Source organism: Chionomys nivalis, chromosome 6 (genome assembly GCF_950005125.1).
Source record: "Chionomys nivalis chromosome 6, mChiNiv1.1, whole genome shotgun sequence".
Classification (NCBI taxonomy): domain Eukaryota; kingdom Metazoa; phylum Chordata; class Mammalia; order Rodentia; family Cricetidae; genus Chionomys; species Chionomys nivalis.
Window position 1 is genome coordinate 30,616,754 of NC_080091.1, and position 13,690 is coordinate 30,630,443.

Consider the following 13,690-nt stretch of genomic DNA (forward strand, 5'->3'; position numbering starts at 1 on the left):
TCAAAGTGAGAACAAAAAGGAAAGAAGATGGCTGAAGATTAGTGCACTGCTGCTCCTCAGAGCCAGAGCTACAGTAGAGGAGGACAGGACCGTCCTTCCTCGGGTGCTTCCGTGTTAACGAGCACGGTTTACCAACCACGCATTGCTCCCGATGGACCACATGAGCAGGAGCAACAGGGATATTCTATTCCTAAAACATCCTGGTTAAAGAAACAGAAAATGTGTCACTCCTCATTTTATAGTTTAATCCAAATCTCTAATAAGCTTCTGATTAAACTTTCAGTACTAAACAGGCATGTGCCAGAAAGCACACCGGAGGATGGTAAAACACATCCGTTAACTTAAGTGTGGACTGGAAGGTGAAAGGCAATACAATTTAGACTTAAATACGATTTATTTGAAAGCAACGAGAAATGTCACTTACGTATAGAGAGGAATGTATTTACTCCTAGAACTTGGGCTCACACTTGGAAAAAGAAGAAAAATAGGCAATTGAGTTATTGGTATTCTAAATGAATATCAAATTACTATAACAAGTCTCAAATTAAAAGATCTTCAGGGATCCAGAAATTGACCTCTAAAGTTTTGTTTTAGAGACAGTGGAATGTGTTTAGTCTGTTCCATTGCTTTGTATGCTTTCAAATGCCGCCTATCCATCTTCTGAAGAAGGGTACCTTGGTTGTGTTCAGATCAAGGAAGCTATGAGTAAAACCTTTTTGTAGACTTATATGTAAGTTCCTGGGAACAACTTTCCAAGGCTCCACCTTGAACAATGTCCTGGCGAATTCGGAGGAGTGGCTTAATAAGAAGTCAAGCTTTCAAGTGCTACCTCATCTGTCAAACGAAACACCTAAAAATGCAGCAAACCCACAAAAACCTCCTGACTGAGAAAAGGGAAGGGAGGGGAGACTGCATCTGGGATGAGAAAGAAAGAAGAAAGAAAGAAAGAAAGAAAGAAAGAAAGAAAGAAAGAAAGAGAAAGAAAGTAACAGTAGACCTTAAAGAATTAAAAGAATACATGAAAATGCGGAACACCAAATCCATAATTCCAATGTTCCTGGAAAAAGGCAGATGTGCTGATGGAGAGACTCAGGCATTCCCATTGTACTCTGATTTTTTTTCTCAATAGAGGGAGGAGATACACCAGATATATCATATTTAGTTCATATATTTTGAATACAGAATATTCAGAGTGAATTAAACAATCAGAGACCATAACCAGGGCTGCATGAACTCTAAAAAGAAAAAAAAAAACCCAAACAGTAACATTTTGGAAGAAAAAACCACCAAGTCTTTTGATACTAAATGTACAGAATTGCACACAGAAGAACATCAGAAACAAAGCCATAGCTTTAAGCACAAATACAGTGCAAATCCATGACATGAAAGTCAATGGAATGTCATTTAGAATCCCCTTTATATGAACTCCTGGAGTGTCACAACAATGTAGCTGTCCGTATCAAATTGATCATGCAGTACTCCCAATTTTAAAATGTAGTACATTTAAAAGTGTCAACTTTGAAGGTTAAAGAGAGGCCAAGGGTTGTAGCACACCTGCTCTTTTCGGCCCCGGGACGATTGGATGAAGGTCTCTGGGACAGTCTGAATCTAAAGTCAGGCCCCTCTCCCTGCCCTCAGTGGGGGCATCAGGTTCTTAGTGACGAGGTTAAAGCTAGCAATGGTAAAAGCAGGAATGCAAACTTACAAATTGATTGGCTTGACTGGCACTGAGAACAATCTCGTCTGAAACCTGTCCCAGAGTCCTCCGACCATCTAAAGCCAATATTGAAATAAACAGAAACTATTAAATGATCTTACTGTAATTTTATAGATTCAAACTTTGGTGCCCTTAGCAGGCCCCTCACACCATAGCTGAGTCTTAACTCTGGGAAAGCCTTTTTTCAGGCATCCTGGTAACTCTGGGTCGGGTGGGGCTTTGCTTCTGAATGCTGTGGCTCTTGGCTCTTCGCTCTAACTTTCACTCCTACACTGCTCTCTCCAAGCTGGAATCTGCCTTGTGGTCACCTTCTCCAGGTGACATGATTTCTCCATGTGAAAGAATTAGCTTCGGTTTCATGACAGATACTTCCCCTCTGAGACCCACTGCAGGCTTCTCCTTACATCTTTGCAGAGAGCCTGGGTTCAGAAAAGCTTCTTACTAGGGGAGGATTTTAGATATTCAAATGATCTAATGCGGGAAATGTAATGAAATGACCATTTTTATGAGATACAAAATTTCTTTGAAGTAATTTAAAAATCCTTAAAAATAAATGAAGTCATACACAATTTTTGTCCTTTAACCGATTTTCACTTCTGTGTAACAATCCAATGTTTGAGTGTTTATATTAAAGCTGTGTTTTCCCCTCTCTTATTATTTCTTTCTCTATGAAAGTGGAAGAAATTTTACACAAGAATGCAGGCTTCCTAATTTGGGGCTCAGGGACTCCTGAGGGTATAATTGTTTTCCCTCTTTATATTACAGATTTCCTATGCTCAGAAACTTCATTATGAGAAATCATCCAACAGCTGACCCAGATGAAACACAAAGGGACAAGGAAGCAGGAGGTGTTTTGCAAGCACGAAGCAGGGCATTTGCCTCAGTGTTGGGAGGACAAAAACCAGGCTTCGTAAATGCTTGGGGTTCATTTTGGCACAGAGTAATTAAAGTGATGGGACATTGAAAAGGCAGGATCCCACAGGGATCGTGATGGGATTGGGCACTGAGCGTTCACTAGAGAGGGAAGAGGGCACAGAGCAGGCAAATGACTGGCTGTGTGTCTTCTCAAATAGCATGGATTCCATGTTCTGAAAACAATGGGCATAGTCAATGTAGTACCGTGGACAGATCTCCACTCAGGAGAAAGTGCTCCAGCTGTGGTAGGGATGCACGACCAGTAGTCCCTATGACAAGCTCTTCGTGACATGCAGAAATGGAACTGACGGCTATCTCTCTGAGAGCTCTCTGTGCTTTGGTATACCACATAACCGGAAATATAAGAGAGTAGTCTACGGCTCATGGATCTTCCTATTCTGCTCAAAGAGTGGACAGCTAAATTCTAGGTCCTATTTCCAGAACTATGCTCTGCATAGATTATCTGGAAGAATAATGTCTCTGTGTCTCCTCCATTATTTAACATTCTTCTGTAATTTCTAAAATTAATAGCCACCACAAATGACTTTGAGGGAGAAGTCATTAATTTTAGTAAACATTTTTAGTATGAACGAGAAAAATGTTTACAATTACTAGCAATTTGTGATTATATAACTTGCAATTTCATATATAATTCCTATCAATGAAATATCACTGTGGCTTGAGTTTGAGTTGATTTTCAGTCAAAGCAAACAGTAGGAGTCATGATCTGTAACACTTACTGTCACCCTCTCACCACGGTCGGGGACGCTCACTGATCTGGGCTATGGCTGGCACCCTTTTACCATGGTTGGGAATGCTCACTGACCTGGGTTATGGATGGCCTGGGTTATGTCTGGCACCCTTTTACCATGCTCAGGGACTCTCACTGACCTGGGCTATGGCTGGCACCCTTTTACCATGGTCGGGGACGCTCACTGACCTGGGTTATGACTGGCACCCTTTTACCATGTTCAGGGACGCTCACTGACCTGGGTTATGACTGGCACCCTTTTACCATGTTCAGGGACGCTCACTGACCTGGGCTATGACTGGCATCCTTTTACCATGTTCAGGGACGCTCACTGACCTGGGTTATGACTGGCACCCTTTTACCATGTTCAGGGACGCTCACTGACCTGGGTTATGACTGGCACCCTTTTACCATGTTCAGGGACGCTCACTGACCTGGGTTATGACTGGCACCCTTTTACCATGTTCAGGGACGCTCACTGACCTGGGTTATGACTGGCACCCTTTTACCATGTTCAGGGACGCTCACTGACCTGGGTTATGACTGGTACCCTTTTAACATGCTCAGGGACGCTCACTGACCTGGGCTATGACTGGCACCCTTTTACCATGTTCAGGGACGCTCACTGACCTGGGTTATGACTGGCACCCTTTTACCATGTTCAGGGACGCTCACTGACCTGGGCTATGACTGGCACCCGTTTACCATGTTCAGGGACGCTCACTGACCTGGGTTATGACTGGCACCCTTTTACCATGGTTGGGGACGCTCACTGACCTGGGCTATGACTGGCACCCTTTTACCATGGTCGGGGACGCTCACTGACCTGGGTTATGACTGGCACCCTTTTACCATGTTCAGGGACGCTCACTGACCTGGGTTATGACTGGCACCCTTTTACCATGTTCAGGGACGCTCACTGACCTGGGCTATGGCTGGCACCCTCTCACCACGGTCGGGGACGCTCACTGACCTGGGTTATGGCTGGCACCCTTTTACCATGTTCAGGGACGCTCACTGACCTGGGCTATGGCTGGCACCCTCTCACCACGGTCGGGGACGCTCACTGACCTGGGCTATGGCTGGCATCCTTTCACCATGTTGGGGACGCGCACTGACCTGGGTTATGGCTGGCACCCTCTCATATCTTTTCAGTGTGAAACACTGTGAGATGAGGTCAGCAGCCTTTTCCACCGTTGTTTCCTCTGGGTCAAGTTTTGGTGGTAGCATTTTATCCCATGGGACAGTTTCATAAGCTCTGGGGAATTATTAAATAAGGACACTTTTAATAAAGAATACACAAAGCACATATTCAGAGCAGGGTAGGAAGACTATCCAATTTACAAATAAATTATGCCTTTTAAAATTGATTTTGATGCAAGCATATTGATCAGGTAGGCAATTTGTATTCTCCGTCCAGTCTTCCAATGCCAGTCCCCCAGCTTTGTAGCAGAACCTGCTGTGGCTTCTACTTCCTGTCTATCTCCATTCCCAGGATGCTAAGCAGATCCTTGTGACAGACCCAACTTTTCTCCTTCTTGTGGACCCTCTCAGCTCCTTCCCCCTTCTAGATCATTCCAATTCCAACCTTAGGTACCTCTGTCATACCTCACACCTCCTGATGGTGACTGAGCCTACTCTCTCCACCTCTTAGCTGCCTCTTTCTTTTTTTCGTGGACTCACTGTTTTGTTTTTTTTTTTTTTTTTTTTTTTTTTTCTTATTGTCTGTTCCTCTTTAAAATGAGAGCTCCTTCAAGAGTGGAGAACTTGGTCTGTTTATTCACAGTTGATCTCACAGCCTAGGCCATAGATATGCTGACATGAGGCAGGATATAAAAGCCTCTCATCCCAGAGTCCAGCTGAAGCCCCACCCCCCCATCAGCTGAAATGCAAGAATTTGGCACAATTAACATTTTCTGCAAAGGCAGCCTACATAAATATAGGCTTCCTTATACTTTTATATAGATATTTCATGTTCAAATAATAGTGAACCAAGCTTAAGGTTTGGATGCATATGCTCTTGTAAGACCTCATTCCTTTCCCCAGACATCACTTGAGCCTCTCAAACAAGACTCTATGCAGTAAAAACTATCCTACCTTCCTGTAGCCTGTGGGTTTTATCAACTGTAATCCTACCAGGTGCTCCTGAGGAGTTGTAATCCTGTAATCCCTTTCAGGTGCCTTAGGAATCCTTTAAAGACAATGACTTCAAATGCCACCAAAGTCCTCGACTATTGTAGAATGTCAAGCCCCTAGACTCCTTTTAGGAGGAATGCCCACACTCTGGTACACTTTGCTTCAGCCAAAATGGAAGGTCAGCGGGTTGTTTCTTGGCTTCTCTGATCTAGTTTTCACCCCAACAACTGACTCCCGAGTCTTTATTGGTAAATAGAACAACATAGATAAAATCGACAGTGGAGAGTTTGACCTCTTGCCTCTGCCCTACAAAGTGCTGGTCGATTGATTCAGTGAATTGTCGTCCTTTAAACTTTCTCCACTTTTGTTCTCTCTGACATTGAGTCTTCTTTTCTCCTCTCTTCCCTTCCCTTTCCTCTTCCTCATTCCCCTCTTTCTGAATTTTGGTAGTATTGACATATTTCTCCCTCCCTCAACTTCTGATATAGTGTCTTATTCCCTAGTTAGCCCAGGTTTGCTTGGAATTCATGGTAATCCTCCAACCCAGGCCTCTGAGTACTTTGATTACAGGTGGGATACCTTGTCCTCCTCAAGTCCTGATATGTTTGTAATTTAGCCAACATGAATGACTTACTGTGTCTGTTTGATGTGTTTTGAATGATTAACACGATCTAGATCATTATTGACAATGTACCATTAAATATTAAGAAATATACTTAAAATTTTTCTCATTGGAAAAGAGCTTACTTCTGTGTTGAGGATTTGTAAAATGAATCCTTTATATTATATTTCTTGCCTAGCTGGTCAGGTGGTTCATTATTATCCTACAAGATAGAAACAAGATGTTTAAAACGACCAAGCATGAATAGAACTGCTGAATTTTCCTATACACTATGTTTTCTGGATTTCCTCATCCTTCAAGATATACAGGATGGCTTGAGGCATGTGCATGTATACATGATTTAAGATCAACAAACTCAAATTCCTTAATACATTCATCTCCAGCCAAAATTATTCATTGAGTTGCTGAAGACACTTAAAATCTGATTTCTTCTTAAAGTCCCCGCAAACAATACAGAATTTCTAGTTATAGATACCACGATATGCCTCCTATCTTCAGAACATATTCATCTTTGCTTATATCTTTATATTGTATCTTCTTACCAACATTTCTCCAATTTTTTCTCTACTTACCCCATGCCTACTCTATTCTCTATTTCCCTTATGGCTTTCTTAGATTATACACATAAGTAAGGATATAAATATTTATTTATGTGCCTGGTTTATTTGCCTTAGTGTAAGGTTATTATTCATGTTGTTGCAAATAGCAGACCTATATTTATGGCTGAATAACATTCCATCATATGTACATATATCCAGTTTTTTTTACCCATTCATTTGTAGATGGGCACTATGTAGTCAGCCACATATTCTTTATAATTTTTTATTTACCTAGGCAGGGGTCACATACCTGTAATTCCACCACTCAGACCATGAACATAGGAGAATCGGGAATAAAAGGCCAGACACAGCCATAAAGCAAATTTTGAGGTTACCTAGAGCTACATAATATCTGTCTAAAAAATACCAATACATTTAATTATTTAATGAAAATAATTATCCTGTGTATAAATTTTGCATTTCATTGTTTTCTAACTTAATATGCTTTAATCTTTCATATATTTTGTTTGATTTAGTCATTTTCTAATATTTTAAGATTGAAACATATCAACTCCCTTTTTTTGTAATCTAATTATGTAAGGCTAAATTTCCTCTTTAGCAAAGTATTAATTGTACCCATTGTTTAATTTCTTGTAAAGCACATCTATTGGGAATTTATTTTATTATTTTTTTCTTTACTCAAAATCTTCTTTATTTAGCATTCCAATATATTCAATATATTTGGGCCTGTAGACCGCCTCGACGGGTTACTCTGTCTAGGGTTTGTAACCCGCCTGGCTGGTCAGTTATTCCAGGGTCACGGAGAGGCACCACCTGAAAGACATAGGCTGATTAAGAGGAAGGAGGCCAAGCATATTTGTCGAAGCCTCCGTTTAATATTAGAGTCATGGTTACAGCTTATATAGCCCCTGGATGAGGAGCTTGGGGGGCTGGGGCATGGGGTCTTGCCACGTGGTCCACGTCCGTCACGTAGTTCAAGAGGTTACGATCGGTCAAGTCACGATTCCTTGGTCAGGAAGTCACAAGTTGACACACCTAGTTGTCTAGATAATTTGGAATGTGAGGCAGGTTCCGTTAACAGATAGCTCTCTATTAACAGTTAATTTGGGTGTGGGATAGGCTTTGTCAATGAGACTATTCTCAATACAATTGGGAAGTGAAGCCCTCTGCAAAACTTCTCAAGGCGGTGATTCCTATAATAATTTGGGGGGACATGGCTCCTGACATGGGCCCTCAAATATATCCATGTTCCAAATTTGGAAAAGGGTAATTTACTTTGCAGATGGAATTAAATTGCTCATTAAGTGACCATAAAATGAGAATAATTATATTGGACATACTTATGGCACAATTTAATCACAATTGTCATGAAGCTGGGAGACTGAGGCAGAAGACTACACCAGCCATTCTTTGTGATGAGAGGATTCACTCCATCAGTGCTAGCTTTGAAGATGAAGACAGATGCCTATCATAAGCCAAAGAACACAGGAAGGTTATGCAAGCTGAAAAGGTGAGAAATGGGTTCTTTTCTAGCAACTTTAGAAGGAACACAACCTCACCAGCACATTGATTTTTAGCTTAATGGTAGGTAACCACTCTTTCCTTCTGGACTCCAGAATGATAAGATAATTTATGTCTAAGGTAGACGTTGATGATCATTTGATATAGCAACAACAGAAGATGAATGTAGTCTCCATCTGTTTTTGTTTGCTTCTTTTTCAAGACAGGGTTTCTCTGTGTAGCTTTTGGTTCCTGTCCTGGAACTTGCTCTGTAGACCAGGCTGGCCTTGAACTCACAGAGATCTGCCTGCCTCTGCCTCCCGAGTGCTGGGATTAAAGGTATGTGCCACCACTGCCTGACCATAGTATTTATCCTTAAATTATTTAAACACTTTGGGATAAACTCATTGTATTTTTGTCTTCCAGTTTCTGATGAAAAATTAAAGTATTCTAATTTACTTTTCTTTATCATATTTCAAGTTTTTATCTTTAGTGTTGGCAATTTAAAAATGATATTCTTGTTCTCTATGAAAATTTCTTTATCCTGGCTAGAATTCAGTGAGTCTTTTGAACTACAAATGCATATCTTTTGTTTGAGCTAATGAAATTTCAGAAATTATTATTATTTTACTTTTCCTCCCCTTTTCTTAAAAAATTTGGACTCCAATTAGTGTGCTTGGGGTCTTTTCATACTGACCTCAAAGTACATGATGTTTTTGGTCAACTTTTAGTTTTTTATCCTTCTTTAAATATGTTCTCATTTGTTTTCAAAATGTTAATACACCATAGTCTTTCTGTTATTAAGCCCATGAGTCTTTAAGATATTGAAGCTTTTAGCTATGTAATTCACATTTTTTTTTTTAAAAAAAATACTTCATTCTTTTCCTCTGCTAAGATTTCCAGTATTTTCATTTTTTGTGAGAATATTTTCCATTACATTGTTGGTATGGATAACTTTGACACACCTGAGAAGAGAGACTCTCAATTAAAGACTTGTTTTCATCAGATTGGCCTGTAGGCACATCTCTAGGGCATTTTCTTAATTGCTAAATGACTAGTGGGGTCCAATTCACTGTAGGTGTGTCCTATCTCAGCAGCTAGCCCTGGGCTATAAGAAATGCAGACAGTAGGAGCAAGCCAGGGAAGTGAGCAGTGTCCTTCCTTTCACAGCTTCGGTGCTTGTCTCCAGGTTTCTGCCTGTGATGCAGAAGTAAAAGCCAAACAAACCCTTTCTTCGAGTTTGTGCTTATTATGGCAAATATGCATTTACCAAATGAGAACAACCATTGAACATGCAACCTTGCATTAATATCGCTACCAAGTTTTAGCTCTAGACCCTCTCTTCTCTTGACAGTGTGCCAAGTTTTCATGGTCTTCCTATGTTGCACGATGGTGGACATTGTGAATGTTTCATTGTAGAGATACTGTACTCAGTAATATTCTGTATGGGTGTGCTAATTGTCAAAACTGGGATTTGTTTTCCTCTGTTGATGAAGGCTCTGAGCTTGTTCTAAACAAAGCCTGAGCAGAGACTTAGTTGCAGTTCACAGAGATAACTGTAGCTCCTGCACCCTCTCAGTGCGCTCCATTTCTCCCTGGGCCCATGACTAATCAGTGAGCCACTCTTACATATTTAAACCCAAAGAAAGGCTTTTCTGCAAAAGTTTTGACTACTTCTGACATCTGAAAGCATTCAGCCTTGACGACAAAGACCCAGAGAGAAATTCAGGCTGATCTTATCTTTTGCTCCAAGTTTTAATCCCGTTTTGAAATATGCCTGACACTGTGCAGTCACCAGGAGGTGTCAAGTAAATGAACATGTATTTTGTTAGGGTTTGCAACTATAATCTGTGGGAGAATTAATCTGTTATAACCTTACTCTGCCACAAGGAAGCAAAAAATTAATAATTTTTGATAAATATAAATTTAATTTACAGAGTTTCATTTGATTCTCTGTCATATGTGTCTATTTATTTTCTTTGGGAAATAAGTTCCTTCCTTCCTTCCTTCCTTCCTTCCTTCCTTCCTTCCTTCCTTCCTTCCTTCCTTCCCTCCCTCCCTCCCTCCCTCCCTCCCTCCCTCCCTCCCTCCCTCCCTCCTTCCTTCCTTCCTTCCTTCCTTTTTTCCTTCCTTCCTTGTTTCCTGTACTTCGGGTTGCTCTGTCATTGCAGATTACTTGTCCAAGGCACACTCTTCTCTGTGTCTGCTAATGTCCCTTTGTATTTGGCACCTTTACTACATTGTAGTTTTGAGCACAAAGAAGCTCACAGAATTTGTCATCTGTTCTTTCCCTTTTCAATAGATTACTGAGAATGGTTTCCAATTGTAACTGTAGATCTAGTCCTAAGCTTTCCCAGTTTTGGCTTACTGTATTTTGTTTTCTGTTATTAGGTGCATATGTATTGTCTGTGTCACTTCTTTATCACTAGAGAATATGACCCTTTAGCGAAATTTCTTATGAAATCTATTTGATGGCATCTGAGCTCCTTCTGCTCCTTTTGCTGTTTCCTTGTTCATCACCCATGTTAACATCCTTAGCGTAAATATACATTTCACCCAGTTTTCGTAGTGTTGGCATAGAGTTTGGTCTTATTTTCAACATAACATCTGGATTTTAATTTAATTAAATTAAGCCACGTATAACTAGGTAATCAACATTATTTAGTTTAAATCCGGTTTCATTATCTATTTCATATGCTCTCTTTTATTTTGGATTTAGTTAAAGATTGTTTCTCTTTGTTAAGTTTTATTTTGGCCACTACAACCATAGTGCCTGTGTCTCTTACCATATCTGCTTCCCTCAATTCAACTCTACCCACTCACATCCCTATTCGTGCATTCCTTTCTCCTCTTTAGGACTGTTTTCCATATAGGCCAGCAATACTTTCAGCATGGTTTTCTAAAGATGCCTTTACTTTGGCTTTATTTTTAAAATCTTGTGTTGTTGTGGGTTTGAACCCCCATAGGTCCACAGGGGATCTATTCGGAGGTGTGGCCTTGTTGGAGTAGTTGCGGCCTTGGAGGAAGCGTTTCACTGGGGATGAGTTTTGAGGCCTCAGATGCTCAAACCTGGCCAGAGTGTCTCAGTCTCTTCCTGCTGTCTACAGATCTGGAAGTTCAACTTATAGCTCCTTCTCTAGCCCCATGCCTGCCTGCACCCACCAAGCTTCCTACCATGATAATAATGGACTAAACCTCTGAACTGTGACCCAGCCCCAATTAAATGTTTTCCTTTATGAGTTGCCATGGTCATGGTTTCCCTTCACAGCAACAGAAACCCTAAGACAGAAGTCGGTGCCAGAAGCGAGTTATTACTCTAACAGGCCTGACCATGCTTTTGTTTGGAGGAATGCGGACTTGGGACTTTGAATTAGAAAAGCACTTGAACATGTTAAGTGGGGTTTAATGGGCCATAGTAGTGAAGGAGCATGGAAGAGAGTGGTGTGGAGGGTGATTTAAACCGTAGGGGCCTGGCTCAAGAGGTTTCATAGAAGAATTTTAGGATGTGACTAACAACTGCTAATAGCTCCTCAGAAAGGGGTGGGACCCTACGAGCTCTTCCCCTTCCATGCTGGAATTATTGACTTGCTTGATCTTTTGCAGTCTTGTGTGGGTAGTCACAGCTGTTATGAGTTAAAGTGTTCCATGGCATGTAAGGCCCAGACAACAGCATCTCAGAGCATTTCTCCCCAGTGTCTGGCACTTATATCCCCTCCCATCCACTGCTTCTGAGCCTTGGTGGGGGTGGTTGCGATAGATCTCATCTAACACTAGGGACTCACAGTCATTATGCTCAGTACTTTGAACGGTAAAGACTCTCTGCATGAAGGCCTACCCACTTCTAGAAGAAGCTTCTATGAAAAGGTTGAATTTCACACAAATCTGACAGTTCAGGGAAATGAGTTCCCAGAGTAGCAGGGCCGCGAATTAGTTTTGTGAAGAACAAAGTTGTAACATGGATAATTTTAGGTATGTTTTCTATATCCTTAACTTATTTTTCATTTCCTGTACTTTGTTCATAAATTGATTTCTCCCCATTTTCTAATTTCCTGGAGATGTACTTTGTTTATTTCCAACTGAAGAAAAACTGAATTGACAGCTTTTCATACGTTCTAACATACACTTTAAAGACAGGTCCTGTCTTCCAGCGTTGATTACAGTTGCCAGCTGCACATTTGACCACAACATCTTGATTTTCATTCTGAAAATATTTTAACTTTTCTTATGGTTGTGACTCCTCTGGATGATTGTTCATCCATGAACACATCTTACTGGTTCTAAATACATAATTTGGAAGGGTGTTTTCTTCTGTTATAATTGTTCTGTGCTCATAGACTATGCAATTTATGAGCTAAAAATGTAATTTATAGAGACTTGTTTTAAGACATTATCTATAGCAATTTGTATAAATACTCATGGAAAAAAGGCATACGTGTGTATTATTTTCCATAATGCTTAAAATCTTATTTGGGAGTTTCTGTTCCTAGCAGAGTAAGCAGGTATTTTAGATCCATGCATTCAAGCAACCTGTCTTTTAACTACAACGTTAACATTTTACATAAAAAGTAATTGGTGACTCTGAGTTTGAAACTACTGCATCATGTTTCCTATGATCTACATGCCTTTATTATAGTCTTTTTATTTTAACTTTGTTTGGGCTGAGTTCCTGATATTCAATGAATTCTGTTGTTTCTCTATTTTATTTCTACTGTTTAATCTACAAAATGCAAAGTGAACACCTATTTTTTTTATTTTAAAAGCTTCATTCGTTTTACATACTAATCACAATTCCTCCTCCTTCCTCTCCTCCCACTTCCCCCATCTTACCCCTACCCCATCTGCTATGCACTCCTCAGAAAGGGTGAGGCCTCCCATGGGGAATCAACAAAGCCTGATACATCAAGTTGAGGTAGGACCAAGCCCCTCCCCGCTGTATCAAGGCTTGAACAAGGCATCACACCATAGGGAATGGGCTTCAAAAAGCCATTTCATGCACCAGGGACAGATCCTGGTCTCACTGCCAGGAGTCTTACAAACAGGACAAGCTGCACAACTGTCACCCGCATGCAGCGGGCCTAGTTCGGTCCCATGCAGGTACCCAGCTGTTGGTCTAGAGTCTGTGAGCTCCTGCAAGCTCAGGCCAGCTGTTGCTGTGGGTTTTCTCATCATCTTGACTCCCCCTGCTTATGAACACATATTTTTGAGGATTAAGTATAACTATTGCTTTTACTCTTCCCTCAGGAAAGATGAAAAACACTTCCACATTTAACTTCTGACCTTACTTCAGACTAAATTATTCAATTTATATTTTCCTTCAATATTTATGTGTTCAAAACGCCACAAAGTTAGCTAGGCGGTGGTGGCGCACACCTTTAATCCCAGCACTCAGGAGGCAGAGGCAGTCAGATCTTTGTAAGTTCGAGGCCAGCCTGGTCTACAGAGTGACTCCTAGGATAGTTCTAGACAGAAACCCTGTCTGAAAAACCAAA

General features: G+C 40.8%; 1 protein-coding gene across 3 annotated transcripts in view; it reads right to left on the reverse strand.

Moving 5' to 3' along the window:
- Positions 1–13,690, reverse strand: part of Spmip7 (sperm microtubule inner protein 7) — a 44,840-nt gene that overhangs the window by 20,225 nt on the left and 10,925 nt on the right. The window contains exons 1-5 of one of the 3 annotated variants that reach the window (XM_057772818.1): positions 9,075–9,113; positions 6,267–6,343; positions 4,503–4,641; positions 1,706–1,773; positions 425–466 (exon numbers count right to left, since the gene is read on the reverse strand). In XM_057772818.1, coding sequence (XP_057628801.1) covers positions 425–466; positions 1,706–1,773; positions 4,503–4,641; positions 6,267–6,343; positions 9,075–9,113 — 365 coding nt within the window. Of the gene's footprint in view, positions 1–424; positions 467–1,705; positions 1,774–4,502; positions 4,642–6,266; positions 6,346–9,074; positions 9,114–13,690 lie in introns of those variants that run through there. The other 2 variants (XM_057772817.1, XM_057772816.1) reach the window with 2 other exon arrangements.